The 15,256-nt window shown below is 38.6% G+C and overlaps 1 protein-coding gene across 1 annotated transcript; it reads right to left on the bottom strand.

Annotated features, from left to right (window-relative positions):
- Window positions 1-9,134: 9,134 nt before the first annotated feature.
- tcf15 (transcription factor 15) lies at window positions 9,135-13,079 on the bottom strand. Its single transcript, XM_088329911.1, has 2 exons — window positions 12,410-13,079; window positions 9,135-9,473 (listed from the first exon to the last, which is right to left on the bottom strand). The coding sequence occupies exons 1-2, from the start codon at window positions 12,956-12,958 to the stop codon at window positions 9,417-9,419; spliced, it is 606 nt and encodes a 201-aa protein (XP_088186037.1). The 5' UTR covers window positions 12,959-13,079; the 3' UTR covers window positions 9,135-9,416.
- Between the last annotated feature and the right edge of the window lie 2,177 nt (window positions 13,080-15,256).

Here is a 15,256-nt window from a genome sequence, read left to right as displayed (position 1 = left end):
TATGTTCTCCCGTGCTTGCGGGGTTTCCTCCGGGCACTCCGGTTTCCTCCCACATTCCAAAAACATGCATTTCAGGTGAATTGGCCGGTCCAAATTGTCCCTAGGTGTGAATGAGCGAGTGAAGTTGTCTGTCCCCGTGTGCCCAGCGATTGGCTGGCAACCAGTTCAGGGTGTCCCCTGCCCACTGCCCGATGATTGCTGGGATGGGCTCCAGCAATTTGAGAAATATCTTGAGGAATAAAAAAATATCTGATGTAAAAAATGGAAAGAAAAGAAAACTTTAAATGTTGGGGACACTAAGGACATGAGTGGCACCCTTTAACACATTTATTATTTTTTTACTGTTTTATACATATAATCATTATATTTTTAACAGTTGGCGGGCCAGATTAAAACACCTTATTATTAAGCTTGTCATTTAAATCCTTTTTTTGATGATGTACGGTGTTTTTACCACTAGGTGGTGCTAAATAATACACACTGTCCTTTTAAAACTCTTGTTGTACAAGGTATATAGCAGACCATATGGTAAGTACTGAATCCAGGGTTACAGGGTTACATCCTGGTTACTGATTATTTTCCGTTTTATTTTTTTAGTAGAGGTGTGTAAAATGCAAGTGCATTTTCAAGTACTGTACTAGAGTGGTTTTAACCTCATAGTGAAAGCTTTAAGGCTGTTCTAACTTGCGAGTTAAAGTTTTAATACCAGATTAACTCTTGAGTCGAAGTTCTAAAGAAAATTGAAATCAAGTCAAGTCATGTTTGTCTGTGACGCCCTGAATCACAAGGAGTCTCAAAGGGCTGCAAAGACCACAGACTATTACTGAGTACAGACTATTATTACACCATCCCCTGATCTAAAACCTACACGAGGGCAAGGAAAATCTAAAATACCTCAACATGAGGAGAATGAACAAACCTTGAGAAGGTACCGCAGATGAGGTTCTCCCCCTAAGATAATTTAAGTCAAATCCAGTCATGTTTACATACCTGTCAACCTTCACGCCCATACAAACTATCGTATTTTCCCGTACAAAATAAAAAATAAACGAACACCATTTTTTTTCTCGGAATGATGCATGATGGGAAATCCCCAGGCGGCAGACGCATGGGATTGACAAAATTGCGTTTTTCTGTACAGATTTCCTTGTACGTCGTACTCATCTTAAAATGCATAAAAAAGTACTTTTTACAGCAAAACATGAGGTAATCCCCCTTCCAGGATGACGAAGCTGCAATGGATGTTGCAATAACAAATAATACACAGATATTGTCAACAGGAAATATCGGTCATTCATAAACTATAGAATAGAAGTGTGTTTTGAGCCTAGATTTAAACAGTTCCACTGAGGTTGCAGATCAAATCTCAGGAGGCAGAGCATTCCACAACAAATTTAACTGTTATCGTAGACAACGTGTAACTTTTGACAGTGCTAACAAAAACCAAAACCCAATCTTATTTAACCCCTAAACGAAAATGAAACTCCCAAACATTACATTATACCGAAACAAGATGGATGGGGGAAAATGAGGTGTTGCGGTATTAAGTCCTCCCCTAATTCATGCAAAATCCCGTTACATTGTCACATAGTTGTTCTCTTGCAGGTGTTTAACTATTTAAGGTTTTTCTACGACCAAATGTGTAAAAAGTCATGAGAAGAATACTAGTATTGGCACATACTTTGCACACAATATGCAGGACTGTCCCAGAAAATTACAATAGTGTGAAGAAGTTATTTACTTTCTGTATTACAAAATTAAAAAACATAAATGTACTACATTCTGGATTCAGTACAAGTCACCTGGAATATTACAAGCGTTTATTAGAATAATTTTGCTTATTAGGGCTTAAATTCTACTAGTATGCATTTGAGTTTTTGCCATTTCTGAGACAGTCCTATACTGTATGTGTGTGTGTTGTATTTTTGTAGTATTTCCTTTGTAATGTTTTTGGAGTGTTTCTGTAGTATTTGGGTAATATTTATATCTTATTACTATCTTTGAATTTTGAAACATTTCCATCGTCGTATTTTTGGCGTAATTCTTTAGTATTTTTATTGTGCTTTTGCAGTCACATTTTTGTAGGATTATCGTATTTGTATTTTTTTTAGTATTTTTGTAGCATTTTGTATTATTTCTGTACACGTATTTTGTAGTATTCATATAATAGCATTTTGTATTAAAGTATAAATGTAATAGTATTTCAGTTTATCTTCCTTTATTTTAAGAATTAAGGCAAACTCATATATTCCTGGTTTTAAGCACTAAATGTGTATGTATATATATATATATATATATATATATATATATATATATATATATATATATATCTCATCTCATATCATATCATTAGCTGTACCGCTTATCCTTATTAGGGTCGCGGGGGGGCTGGAGCCCATCTCAACTGTCTTCGGACAGTGGGCAGGGGACACCCTGAACTGGTTGCCAGCCAGTCGCAGGGCACACAGGGACAGACAATTCACTCGCTCATTCACACCTAGGGACAATTTGGACCGGCCAATTAACCTAACATGCATGTTTTTGGAATGTGGAAGGAAACCGGAGTGCCCGGAGAAAACCCATGCACGGAGAGAACATGCAAACTCCACACAGGAGGTTCGATCTCATGACCTGAGAACTGTGCCGCACGCGCGCGCTAACCACTGCGCCGCCTTGCTGCCCTATGTATGTGAATATTTTTTAATCGTTACTGTAGTCTTTCTGTACTATTTCTGTAGTAGCATTTTCGTAGTATTACTGTATTAGCCCTTTGTAATATTACTATAGTAGCATTCTGTATTTGTAGTTTTACTTTTTTTTTTCTTTTCAGAATTTTATATATATATATATATATATGTATATATAAACAATAAATATCAGTAGTATTTCTTAGTATTTCAGTAGAAATACTGTTTTATGTGGTCGTATTACTGTAAATATATGACAACAACAACAACAAAACATCTGTAGTAATATTTTGTAGTATTTCTGGAGTAGTATTTTTCTATCATAGTATTACTGTTGTAACATTTTCGGGGTATTTCTTTTGTTTTTTCTATCCAGAATCAAGGCAAATAACATACTGGATTTCTGGTTCTGGGCTCTACTTTTGATATTTAGTTTTGTATTCCATGTAGTACAGCATTATTACAAAATTGTAGTCTTATATAGCCAGAACAACTATTTGTTACTCCCATGTTAATACAAAGCATCATTTGCTTCCGCTGCGAGAAACAGGCTTTCACTTCTGACCTCTCACCTCATCTCTCCCTGTCGGTCGGGCCCTCGGCAGTGATTTATCCCTCTGGCATACCAACAGCTGTGTTTAGGGGTCCGACCAGAGTGCGGGGCCACTATTTGCCATGACTAATCGGCTACAGACTTTTAAAAAAAATCGTCAGATTGAGAGGGGAAGGGGAAAAAAAACACACCGGCTAATGGCGGCCGAAATCTCACACTTTTACAGCGGCTTGGTAAACGCAATCACGGTGGTAAACTTGTCATTTGGTCATTTGTTAAAAAAAAAGAAAAAAAGGTCTACCATTTGTAGAAAAGAAAAACCCGACTTGGGTCATTTTATTTGAGACAAATAAAACTTTTGTCCTCATTATGGTCCTAAGGTCTTAGCTTATGAATGACCAATATTTCCTGTTGACGATATCTGTGTATTAATTGTTATTACAACATCCAATGCAGCCTGGTCCTCCTGGAAGGGTAATTACCTCATGTCCGGTCCCTTCTCAAGGTTTCTTCATTCACCTCATGTTTAGGTTTTTTAGTTTTTCCTTGCCCTCATGTAGGTTTTAGATCAGGGGATGGTATAATAATAGTCTGTACTCTGTAATAGTTTGTGGTCTTTGCAGCCCTTTGAGACTCCTTGTGATTCAAGGCGTTGCAAACAAACATGACTTACTTCAATTATCTTTAGATCTTCGACTCAAGAGTTAATCTGGTAATAAAACTTTAACTCACAAGTTAGAACAGCCTAAAAGCTTTCACTCTAGTACAGTATTTGAAAATGCACTTGCATTTTAAGTCAAGTCAATTCATTTTTATTTGTATAGCCCTTAATCACAAAGAGTCTCAAAGGGCTTCACAGGTTATTACACAGACTATTTTTTCAGACTATTATTACACCATCCCCTGATCTGGAACAAACATGAGGGCAAGGAAAAACTCAAAAACCTCAACATGAGGAAAATGAAGAAACCTTGAGAAGGGACCGCACATGAGGTAATTCCCCTTCCAGGAAGACCAGGCTGCATTGGATGTTGTAATAACAATTAATACACAGATATCGTCAACAGGAAATATAGGTCATTTATACAACTCTACCAAAAAACAAAAGGGAAAATAATCAGTAACCAGGATGTAACCTTGAATTCAGTAATTACCACGTGGTCTGCTATATGCCCTGTACAACAAGAGCTTTAAAGGGACAATATGTATTATTTAGCGGCACCCAGTGGTAAAAAAACAAATATACAGTGGAACCTCGGTTTTCGAACGCCTCTCAGTTCGAACAAATCGAAGTTCGACCAAAAATTTTGAGAAATTCTTGCTTCGCTGTTCGGTCAAAAATTCGGAGTTCGAACGCCAGTAATGCCTGAGTGTGTACGCTAGAGTGCGATGCTGAGTGGCGTTCGGGTGTAGATCGTGTAGATCCCCCCCACCCCTCGTGACCAACTTTTTTTGCTTTCGCTTTTAATATTGGTGAACGGAGTGTTTGAGCCCCTAACTAGGCCTCCGAAGAAGGTCGGTGCAAGCAGGACAGGTGAAAAAAGAAAAGTTGTTCGTACAACTATTGCCTTTAAGAAAGACATAATAGCTAAATATGAAAGAGGTGTGCGAGTTTCCGATCTTGCTAGGGAATACAGCATGCACCTTCTGCTGACCACCACAAAGGTAAGAAATCCTATTCATAATTATTTTCTTTATCTTTTTTTTTCTACACGTTCGTGTTAGCGTAATCTTTCGTACGGAAGAATACGATAACGCGAACGTACGTTTAGCCTGGGTTAGCTTTATGATTTGAGGTAAACATTCAGGGTGTTGGAACTGAGCCCAAAATTCAGGGTGTTGGAACGGAGCCCCCTTTCCAATGAAGCGCTAGCCACTAGTGGTGCTAAATGACCTGTAAACGACCTGATTTTTTTATTTTTACACGTTCATGGTAGCGTAATCTTTCGTACGGAAGATTACGATAACGCGAACGTACGATTAGCCTGGGTTAGCTTCATGTTTACGTTAAACATTCATGGTAAACATTCAGGGTGTTGGAACGGATTAAAACGATTTACATTATTTTTAATGGGAAAAATGATTTCGGTGATTGAACAAATCGGTTCTCGAACAGGGATCTGGAACGGATTATGGTCGAGAACCAAGGTTCCACTGTAATTTTAAAAAATAGGATTTAAAAAAAACAAGCTTTTTAATAATAAAGCGTTTTAATCTGGTTCGCCAACTGTTAAAATTATAATGATTATATGTATAAAAGAGTAAAATAATGATAAATGTGTTAAAGGGTGCCACTATGTCCCTAGTGTGGTTTGCAATCATTTGTGGTCCGTCGAGCCCTTTGAGACTCCTTGTAATTAAGGGCTATGCAAATAAATATGACTTGACTTGACTAAGGCATAGACGGGCAAACCACGGCCCGCAGGCCAAATGCTTTTTAAAAGTCTCACCAAATGTTAAAACTATAATGATAATAAGTGTAAAATGGTTAACACCATTAAAAATATGTTGATTTCGTGCCACTCTTGTCCCCGGTGTCCCCAACGTTCAAATAGCTGGCTACTCTTCTCTTTACATGTTGTTTTTTTACTAATGGATGAGTTGGGATTTGTTATCATGTATCAATGGCACTGAATGAGTCAACTACAATGTACTTTATTCTTTTTTTTGTGTGTGGCGGGAAAAACATTTTGCGTCACAAAAATACATCAATAACCCCTTCTCAAGGTTTTTTCATTTTCGTCATGCTGAGGTTTTTGAGTTTTTCCGTGCTTTCATGTGGGTTTTAGATCAGGGGACGGTGTAATAATTGTCCGTGGTTTGCAATCAACTGTGGTCTGTGTAGCCATTTGAGACTCTTTGAGATTAAGGGCTATACAAATAAACAGGACTTCACAGAGGTACATTAAATTTTATGATTAATCACAAATTTCTTTATTGTAAATCAATCAGATTTTTTTGGGTCGGAAAACTCAGTGGCACAGAGTATCGAACATGTTTGATCATTTTCGTGCTCGGTCGCCAATTTTCTCAGGTGTGCCTCGAACAGACGCATGCCTTCTTAATACAAAATACGGCGGTGACGTCTAAAACCTTTTTTGACGCCCTTCTAGAGGAAATGAGTTGATGTTTCTGCTAACAATTTTCATATAGTCCAGGCGGTTAAGAGAGCCGTGAGCATGATCAAAAGGTCGTATATTCGATTCCCGGCTCCTCTGTGTTATATGTCAAAGTGTCCTTGGGCATGACACTGACTCTCCAATGCCCCCAATGAGCAGGTAGTTACCTTGCATGGCTGCTGCTGCTTTCGGTGTGTGAGTGTGTGTGAATGGGCAAGCGCTTTGGGAGGTCTTCATTGACTTGAAAAGCGCTTTATAAATGCAGACATTTACATTCGCATTTAAAAGGGGACAATTAAAAGTTTAAAGAAATCATTAAGATAAAAACGTCAAAATCAAGGCACGTTTCCTGCAACGTACTCCATTTTTTGAAGACAGCTTTGATTTCAAACTGTCCTTGAATGCATTGGCAAATAAATACAGTTTATATTCTTATTCGTAGGATTTTTGTTGTAAAATTAGGAAATACAAGTAAAAAGTATTTTAAAAAAACGACTGAAGTACGGATACTCAAAAGTATTACGATTTATTTTTTAAAAGGACTGTATATGAAATCACGGGACAAAAGCAAAGGACGCAATCTCATCGCCACAAAGTTTGTTTTTTAACAAATATATGAAAGTGATGCAATGTGTATTGTGTGATGTGATACTCATTAGATCGGAATAAAATACCGGTCATTTTTTCTCCATTATCATTATCGTCACAAGCTGGTGCCTGTCAATACTGAGATCCGGCTCATCTCTGAAGAGCTGGACGACGCTTTATATCCAGGAAACAACCAGATGATGAAGGTGATGTATCTTAATTAGATCTAGAGGCTTTTGGTAACCATGTTTCATGTGGGGGAGCAAGCCCCTATCCCAAAAAACGGCCGAGAGAAGAATGGACATCATCCGACTTGCCCAAGACACACCACAGAAGGTGGTGTCCCGACGACAAGGCAGTTAAGGGAGCAGTAAACAGTGAAATATTTTATCATAATATTTATCCCTTAAAAAAATCACTTTGAGTTTTGTTTCTTTAAAAAGGGACAAGTACGCTCTACTAACTCATGTCAATGCATTTTGCAAATCGAGTGCTTAAAAAAGGGACGTAATTTGAATTTTTCAAAACTATTTTGGTTAAATGGTCTGTTTATGAGATCTCCAAGCAGATGTCTGCATGTTTATTTATCACAGCTATTCTAAAAATACGTATCAATTGTTTGTCATTCATTATTTTTTGCATGAATATAATTTTTGCAAATAAGGCCAAAAATGAGCTACGTCTTTTGAAAAAGCAACAACGAAGTGAGAAAAATTGGATAGACTGACAATAGTTTTTTCCTCATGCATTGCAGAGGTATCAGATTGAAGATTGATTTGGTAGATCTAGACTATTATACAAATCACAATTTCCGTGTGTGTGTGTGTGTGTGTGTGTGTGTGTGTGTGTGTGTGTGTGTGTGTGTGTGTGTTGGTATGTGGCTTGTATGCTCCGAAACGGTTAAACAGATTTCAGTGAACATTTACACAATAGTACATAAGTATGTTCGGAGTGTCTTTAGCTAGTTATCGTGTCCAGAAACCCCCAATAGATACCAACAAAATCGATAAACAACTGGTTTCGTGTACAAGCGGCTCTGGAGCTGCATGTGGTCATACTGCTCTTGGGCACTCCCTAGCGGCTCCCTGGTGCTTTTTTGACAACAGCAGCCCCAATAACTATGTTTAAGTATAATTCCCGGCAACGCCAAGCCTGGCAACACCAAGCTTGTAACGCCAGGCCATTATGCATGTATTAAACTAACCAAATCGACTTTTTTCCCCTCCAGGTTCGCACCTTCTTTTAAAATGTTTAACATAATGTGGCCCACGCATCAAAACTTTTGCCCACTCCTGTCCTAAGGTAATCTATAGTCAATATATTTTTTCTCTCAAAAACTTTACATTTTGTTTGAGTCATTTTCTGTTATTGTCCACTTTCATTTGCATGAATGAAAAACTCCAAAATCCAGATGCTCCCCGACTTATGAACGAAATAGTTTCCAGAAGATTGTTTGTAAGTTAAATTTGTTCGTAAGTTGCTTCGGTGCTATATTTTGTGTGTTTAAGGTTTATATAAGTATGTTTCAGGCTCGTATAAGTGACCTGTATTGTTTTGTACTAAAAAATAAACATTTCATTAAATAATATGCTCTATAAAGATAAATAAAGTTAAGTGTAACTTCCTTTTGGAAGATAAGCTTCAAGAGGTCCTCATCCGTGTTAGAGAGTGGCCGAAAAAAAGTTATCCCACCATTTCCTCAACCGCATTCAGCTGTCTTATTCCACTTTCGTTCTGAAAGAAACGGCTTGCCTCTTCTTTACACTTTACACCAACCATATTGAATGATTGCACGAGATATTAAACAATAAAATGTCAAAGTTCTTAGCGTGCTGGAGATAGTATAGAAATAGTATAGAATGTTTACACACAAATTAGTAGGAGGAACCAGATTTTTTTAATTCCGGGTTGATCCTTGGTGACCTCTCACAGCGCCAAACGCTGGTAGCGGTGGAAAGAAACACTACAGCACTGTCCTTTACTCAGAAAAAGGTGCACACAATACAAAATCTAACTTAGAGCAATGACCAGATATTTTTCGACATCCCGAAATTTTTTTTCGCATCTAGCGTTTAACGTAAGTCGAATGGTCTTAAGTCAGGGAGCATAGGTTGAAATAAGCCATAAGGCTTACACAAGGTGAACAAATCAGAATAGGTTCATGATCAATCAGTTATCTGATTTAAAGCATTTTTGATAAAATAAACTTTATTACAACAAATGACAAACGCTCATAAGTCTCAAACAAATGCACTGCATCCTTGAGGGGCTTATGCTTACATTTCTTGGTCAAGTATAAATACTGTAGTCTGAGGGCTCCGCTGTGGGTTTCAGCATGTACATGCGTGCTTGTGTGTCTGCGTGCGTGCGTTTTTTATGATTTTGAGTCTTCGTGGGTGTGCGTTTGCTGCTCTGACTCTTCCCTGAGATAGTCTTTTGAGGGTTTTCAGGTTGCCAGTTCTTCACTGATCAGCGTCTCAGTCGCAGTGGGCCCATTCTGCGCATCTTCAAACACTCCCTGCTGTCCTTTATTGGGAGAAAAACAAAATGTTGTCACGAAAGATGAAGGACAATATTTAAAAACAGCCTTTTCCTGAAACTCAATGAATAATTTGTTTTTTAAAATGTACAAATATTAACATATGTTTGGATCATTTAAGCATACATGCAGTTTCTGTAGTTTTATCTCTGCTTCTATATATCTTACCAGTTGTATTGAAAAAGTGGAATGGCACGGATACATTTATATTCATATACTATTTTTTAACCTAGTTGGAAAGTTTACTGCTTCTCACTGTTTTTGCACTATTGTCACGACACACTATTTTTATCGCACTATTATTACGAAAGAAGATTGAACTGTCAACTTAGACTTGTCTCCAAACACTATCTTGCTACCATTTTTGCGTATTTATCCTCACATTATTTTATTTCCTTTTTTCATTTAAGGTCTTTATTTGTGATTATCTTGCTTGACCTACAGTGCCATGTCTTATCTTGTCGAAAACATTGTTCATTACGTTGTTATGAAAAACAATTAACACAATTTTTTTCTATTCTATTCTATTTTATTCTATTCTATTCTATTCTTCATTGTTTATGATGAAAATATTTGACCAATTATATGATTCAACAAATTTGAATTACCAATTTATGACTTCTGTATTGAATTAATGTATTTAATTAATTATTGAAGAAGAAAATATCACCCTCAACACTGCAAAATGAAACACAGATTTCCATACTTAGAGAATGTGCACTTATGACAAGGGATGATTTGGTTCTTTATTATTTATTTTTGTTTTTGTCACTTTTACTTATTTTCTATTCTATTACCCATCCATTCATCCATCCGTCCATTATCTGCACCGCTTATCCTCACTAGGGTCGCGGGGATGCTGCAGCCCATTACTATTACCCTTCACATATTATTTTAAACTGTTGTATTTTATCTCATAAATGTTCTTGCACTTTTGGGATGGCACTTTTTTCATTTTCATTTTGATGTTCATTTCAAGTTACAATGGCAATACATGCTATTCTAATGTATTCTATTCATTCCTGATGCAAAGTCACAAAACACAACAATCATCATCCTAGACCTAGAGCCTTTGCTATGCAAATCAGGTTTAATGACAAAATGCGTGCAGGATTTCTGAAACATTTGCGTTAAAAGCAGGTGACATCAATGGGCAAACACTTATATCCTAACAAAGCACATCAATCTTTATGTCAAAAAATACAAGTCTATACTACATTCAACCACATTTTACTGTACTTTACCAAGAAATAACTGTAAACCTTTAACAGAAGATCATCTAAAATAATTGAGTATTTTTTAAACAAACGAAATAAAAATAAAAGTATAGTATTCTGATGCTCTCTTGGACACATGGAATCAACTTAACCCATTTTTTTCTTAACCATGTGTTCTACAATAAATGTAAGCATAGTAAATTGGAAACAAATGCTTTTTGAGTAAGAGTTCTTAAGAGTTTATAACGAGTGGTGTCCAAAAATACTATCGAATTCTGACCAACACAATCTTTGAGGCATAGCTCATATTTTATATGCATGTAAATGATTGCAACAGTGTGAATACTCAGTAGGGCCAGATTTAAGGACAAAGCGGACCACATATGGTTTGCTGTCCATACTTGGCCTACCGTGAAGAAATAGTTTAGTAAACATCAAAGCAAGGCAAGAGAAGAGGGTGCGTGTTGTGTACTGGTGGATATTTGCAAAGTTTTCATACCAGTTGATTTATATTTTCCCCATACTTTGTAAATGTTTAAAAATCGATTTAAATAGTGTACGCCGAATAACAATTTTTGTACGGCATTTATTTTAACTGTTTTTTTGTTAGATTGATCTTGTCTTGCCCATTTTGGCTCTGATCCGTATCGTCTTGGTCACTGGTATCAGAGGATGCTATTGAACAATCCTTATATTGTCTTTATATTGCAAATAGGCTGCTTTGTTTTGAGTTCATATGTGCCACGTTGTGATTATGGGGTTTATTATTCCTCATTATGGAAAATTGCAATCATTTATAAGAGGAGGGATTCGCTGAGGTTGATAGGTTGATTGTTTTTAGTTATTTACCCACTTGAATTAAATCTACTGTTGCTTACTATACGGAGCAGTGCAGGATTTTGCAAACTTTATTAGCAATCTACGATGATGTTATCGTATGCTACCAGTGATCGAGACGATCCAGATTAAAGCCAAAATGGGCCAAACGAGATCCAGCTAACCAAAACTAGTTTTATTTTGATGTTTTTGTTTATTTTTCCTTACAAATTCAAATTATTTATTGTCATATGCACAGTAAATAACCTAGATTCCCTGTACAATGAAATTCTTACTTTGCTGTCCACACAGTTGCCAGTGTAATAAAACTAAGAAACTATATACATGTACACATAACAGAATATTATGAATATTAAAAAGATAGAAATACAAGATTAACTTAAGATGAGTTGAAGCAATAAGGTAAAAATAAAATAAAACACAATTGACTGTAGTGCAAAGGCTCAGCGTGCAAAATTTGACATTTTTTAACTTATAATATCCAGGGAAAACGTATAAATTGACATGTAGTTTGTTAGTGTGGTTTATACTTGGTTTATACCTGTAATTTCCTAAAATAGCAAGTCGATGAAGATTTTCGTGTTATGTAATATTCCGTACAAGTTGAGTGTACCAAGTAGCAGTAATGTGGTTGTATTTCTTGCAATAATCTCCCTTTCTTGCTTTGATTAAATGGGTGCTGCGTACTGATTGTCGGGCATATTATGGCTTAATAAGTGGAATAGCAAACAGTTATAAGGGAAGCAATTAAATGAGGTTGACAGGTATGGAGATGCGCATTGTGTAGCAAAGTTTTTACGCATGCAAAATACAGACTCGTCTAACTCTTTCAAAGCGCTTGAAAAAGTGTATGCCGTGGTCTTATTTACCCCTTTCCTCTGGTTCCGCAAGCAAAAAGTGCAGATTGTCCTCGGTTGCTTGCTCCCCTTTTCCGCTGCCTGTGCGTGGACCACATCGAGGCACGGTGTTCCATCTGCGCAGCGGTCCCCGATCAGCAGCACGTTGGCCAAGTGGGCTATGTAGCTCGAAGCCAGGCGTAAGGTCTCGATCTTGGACAGCTTTCTGTCCACAGGCTCGGTGGGGATGAGGGTCCTGAGTGCCGTGAAGGCGCTGTTGACACTTTGGGTCCGGCCGCGCTCCCTGGCGTTAGCCGCGCTGCGCTGTTTGACGACCATCGGTCCGGACTCCACTTCCAAAACGTTATGACGCGCAATCCTCGCCCGCTTGCTGCCTTCGCAGAGTTGCTCCGAGCTGTCGTCACTTTCGCTGCGGTTGCCGTCGTCGTCGTCGTCGGAGGCGATGCTCAGGTCCGAGTAGAAGCGCGCAGCCACCGGGCGCAGCATCGCAAAAGTCATCGCTCCACTCGGTCGCAGAGCCTCAACCACGCTACATGTCAACACGCGGCTCGAGTCTAACATGGCTGCACGTGGATGGGAAGGTTGCTTGGGATGTGTTCACTTTTGACCTGGCACGCCTAAGTGGTCGGCTGCAAGTGGAGGGTTGGCGGGAAGCAAGGGCGTAGTTTTGACATAGACGCGTACCCACCAAAATCAAGCAATCATTGTACTATCCCCACCAATATTATGGGAGCACTTATCTGTCTTCAGTCAATTGCTCCGCTTATTGATGATTGCCATTCCCCCTAATAAAGGTGGGGTGCGTGATTTGAGGTGTACTTATAAAGTTGCCTGTTAAATATTTTCACTATGAAGTATGTATTATGGGCAGCACGGCGGCGCGGTGGTTAGCGCGTGTGCGGCACAGTTCTAAGGTCTTGGTTTGCATGTTCTCCCCGTGCTTGCGTGGATTTCCTCTGGGCACTCCGGTGGCCTCCCACTTTCCAAAGACATGCATTTCAGGTGGATTGGCCGGTCCAAATTGTCCCTAGGTGTGAATGAGCGAGCGAGTTGTCTGTCCCTGTGTGCCCTGCGATTGGCTGGCCACTACTTCAGGGAGTCCCCTGCCCACTGCCCGATGATTGCTGGGATGAGCTCCAGCACCCCCGCGACCCTACTGAGGATAAGCGGTGCAGCTAATGAGATGAGTATGTATTATGGGCAGCAAGGGGACTGAGTGGTTAGCGCGTCCGTGACACAGTTCTGAGGTCATGGGATCAAATCAAGCTACCAGCCTTCCTGTGCGGAGTTTGTATGTTCTCCCCGTGCTTGCGGGGCACTTCGGTCTCCTCCCACATTCCAAAAACACGCATGTCAGGTTAATTGGCCGGTCCAAACTGTCCCTAGGAGTGAATGAGCAGGTCAATTGTATGTCTTTGTGTGACTGGCTAGCAACCATTTCAGGGAATCCCCTGCCAAATGCCCGAAGACGGCTAGGAGGGGCTCCAGCACCCCCGCGACCCTACTGAGGATAAGCAGTTCAGATAATGGATGGATGGAAGTATTTGCTACCAATGCCCAACCGAGTTTAAAGAACCATTATGTTTTATTTTCCACTGTGCCAATCATACTTTTATCAGAACTGTCCGGGCACAACACCTAATAGGTTGAGGAATGGGGACTGGGAAGAGTACTGGAGAGTATCATCATGCTTGTCCCCTTTTTTTTAAACTATTATTATTTATAAGTATAGCATAAAAATGGTGAAAGTGATGTGAAAGTAAAATGAGTGTTACGGAATTTATAAGTATTTTTTTTGAAAAATATCTCATGTTATGCAAAATGAAGAGAATTTATGTATTAATGGTATTAGTTTATGGTGTTGTATTGATGACAATTCAAAATTTGGGTATTGTCTGATAAAATGCTGTCAAAATCATTAGTTAAAATATATTGGTGTGAAGAACCGGAACCGGATCAGGACCCAAATGCGTGATGTTTTCTCACACAAGCCTTTTATTTTATGGAAAATGGGAAAGTCATTCACGTTAGGCAGCAGTCTGGCGTGGAATTACAGTAAGCCAGAGGCAGAAGAGATCGATACCAATTGCCCGAGCAGATATTGGACAGATGGGGTAGATACCGGACAGGACGGGACAGACAGGGTTGATATCAAAACAAGATATCAACAGGACAAACTAGACAGGAACGAAACTGGAAACCAATATTAAACAGGACCAAATAAAACAGGAAATACCAGCAGGAACAGGACCGAGTCAAAACCCACGTCTTGCGGGGCAGAGGTTCGTTGACGGACTGACAAAAGGTGAGAGAGAGCACTGAGCTTAAATAGAAGGAAAGGCAATCTTTCAACAAGCCGCAGCTGGCGCCACACGGGCGTGGTGGCAACCGTGACAATTGGGGGGCATGAAAATTCACATATTCAAATAAAAATGTGTTTTTTTAAATTACATATAGTCCAACCAGAAGCTGAATAATTCAATAAATGAAAATGTGTATGTTGTTCTATCAAGTTAAAGCTACATTTGTTATTGAGTTACAGCAGGTCACAGGCTTAATGCATTTCTTGAGTTTATATATTTGAATATTGAAATAAAGTAATGATACTAAGTACATGCTTTTATTTTTATATATATATTATTTTTCATAATTGAAAGCAATCTGATGTGATGGACGACTCCCGTTTACCAAATTCATTGCAACAGGTTTTGTTTGAAACTTTTTTCTTTTTATTGTTTTAGTATCAATATTTGTATCGCCGGTCCGGCTTCCTGTTAAAGGCACTAAGTGTATTATGTTATCACTAAATGCAACCAAAACCGAGCGCTAAAGGCACAAGGAATGATACAAACTACGGAG

Source organism: Urocampus carinirostris, chromosome 3 (assembly GCF_059441175.1).
Source record: "Urocampus carinirostris isolate Australia breed hairy pipefish chromosome 3, RoL_Ucar_1.0, whole genome shotgun sequence".
Lineage (NCBI taxonomy): Eukaryota > Metazoa > Chordata > Actinopteri > Syngnathiformes > Syngnathidae > Urocampus > Urocampus carinirostris.
Note: the sequence above shows the minus strand (reverse complement) of the source record. Positions and strands in the feature narration are given on the sequence as shown.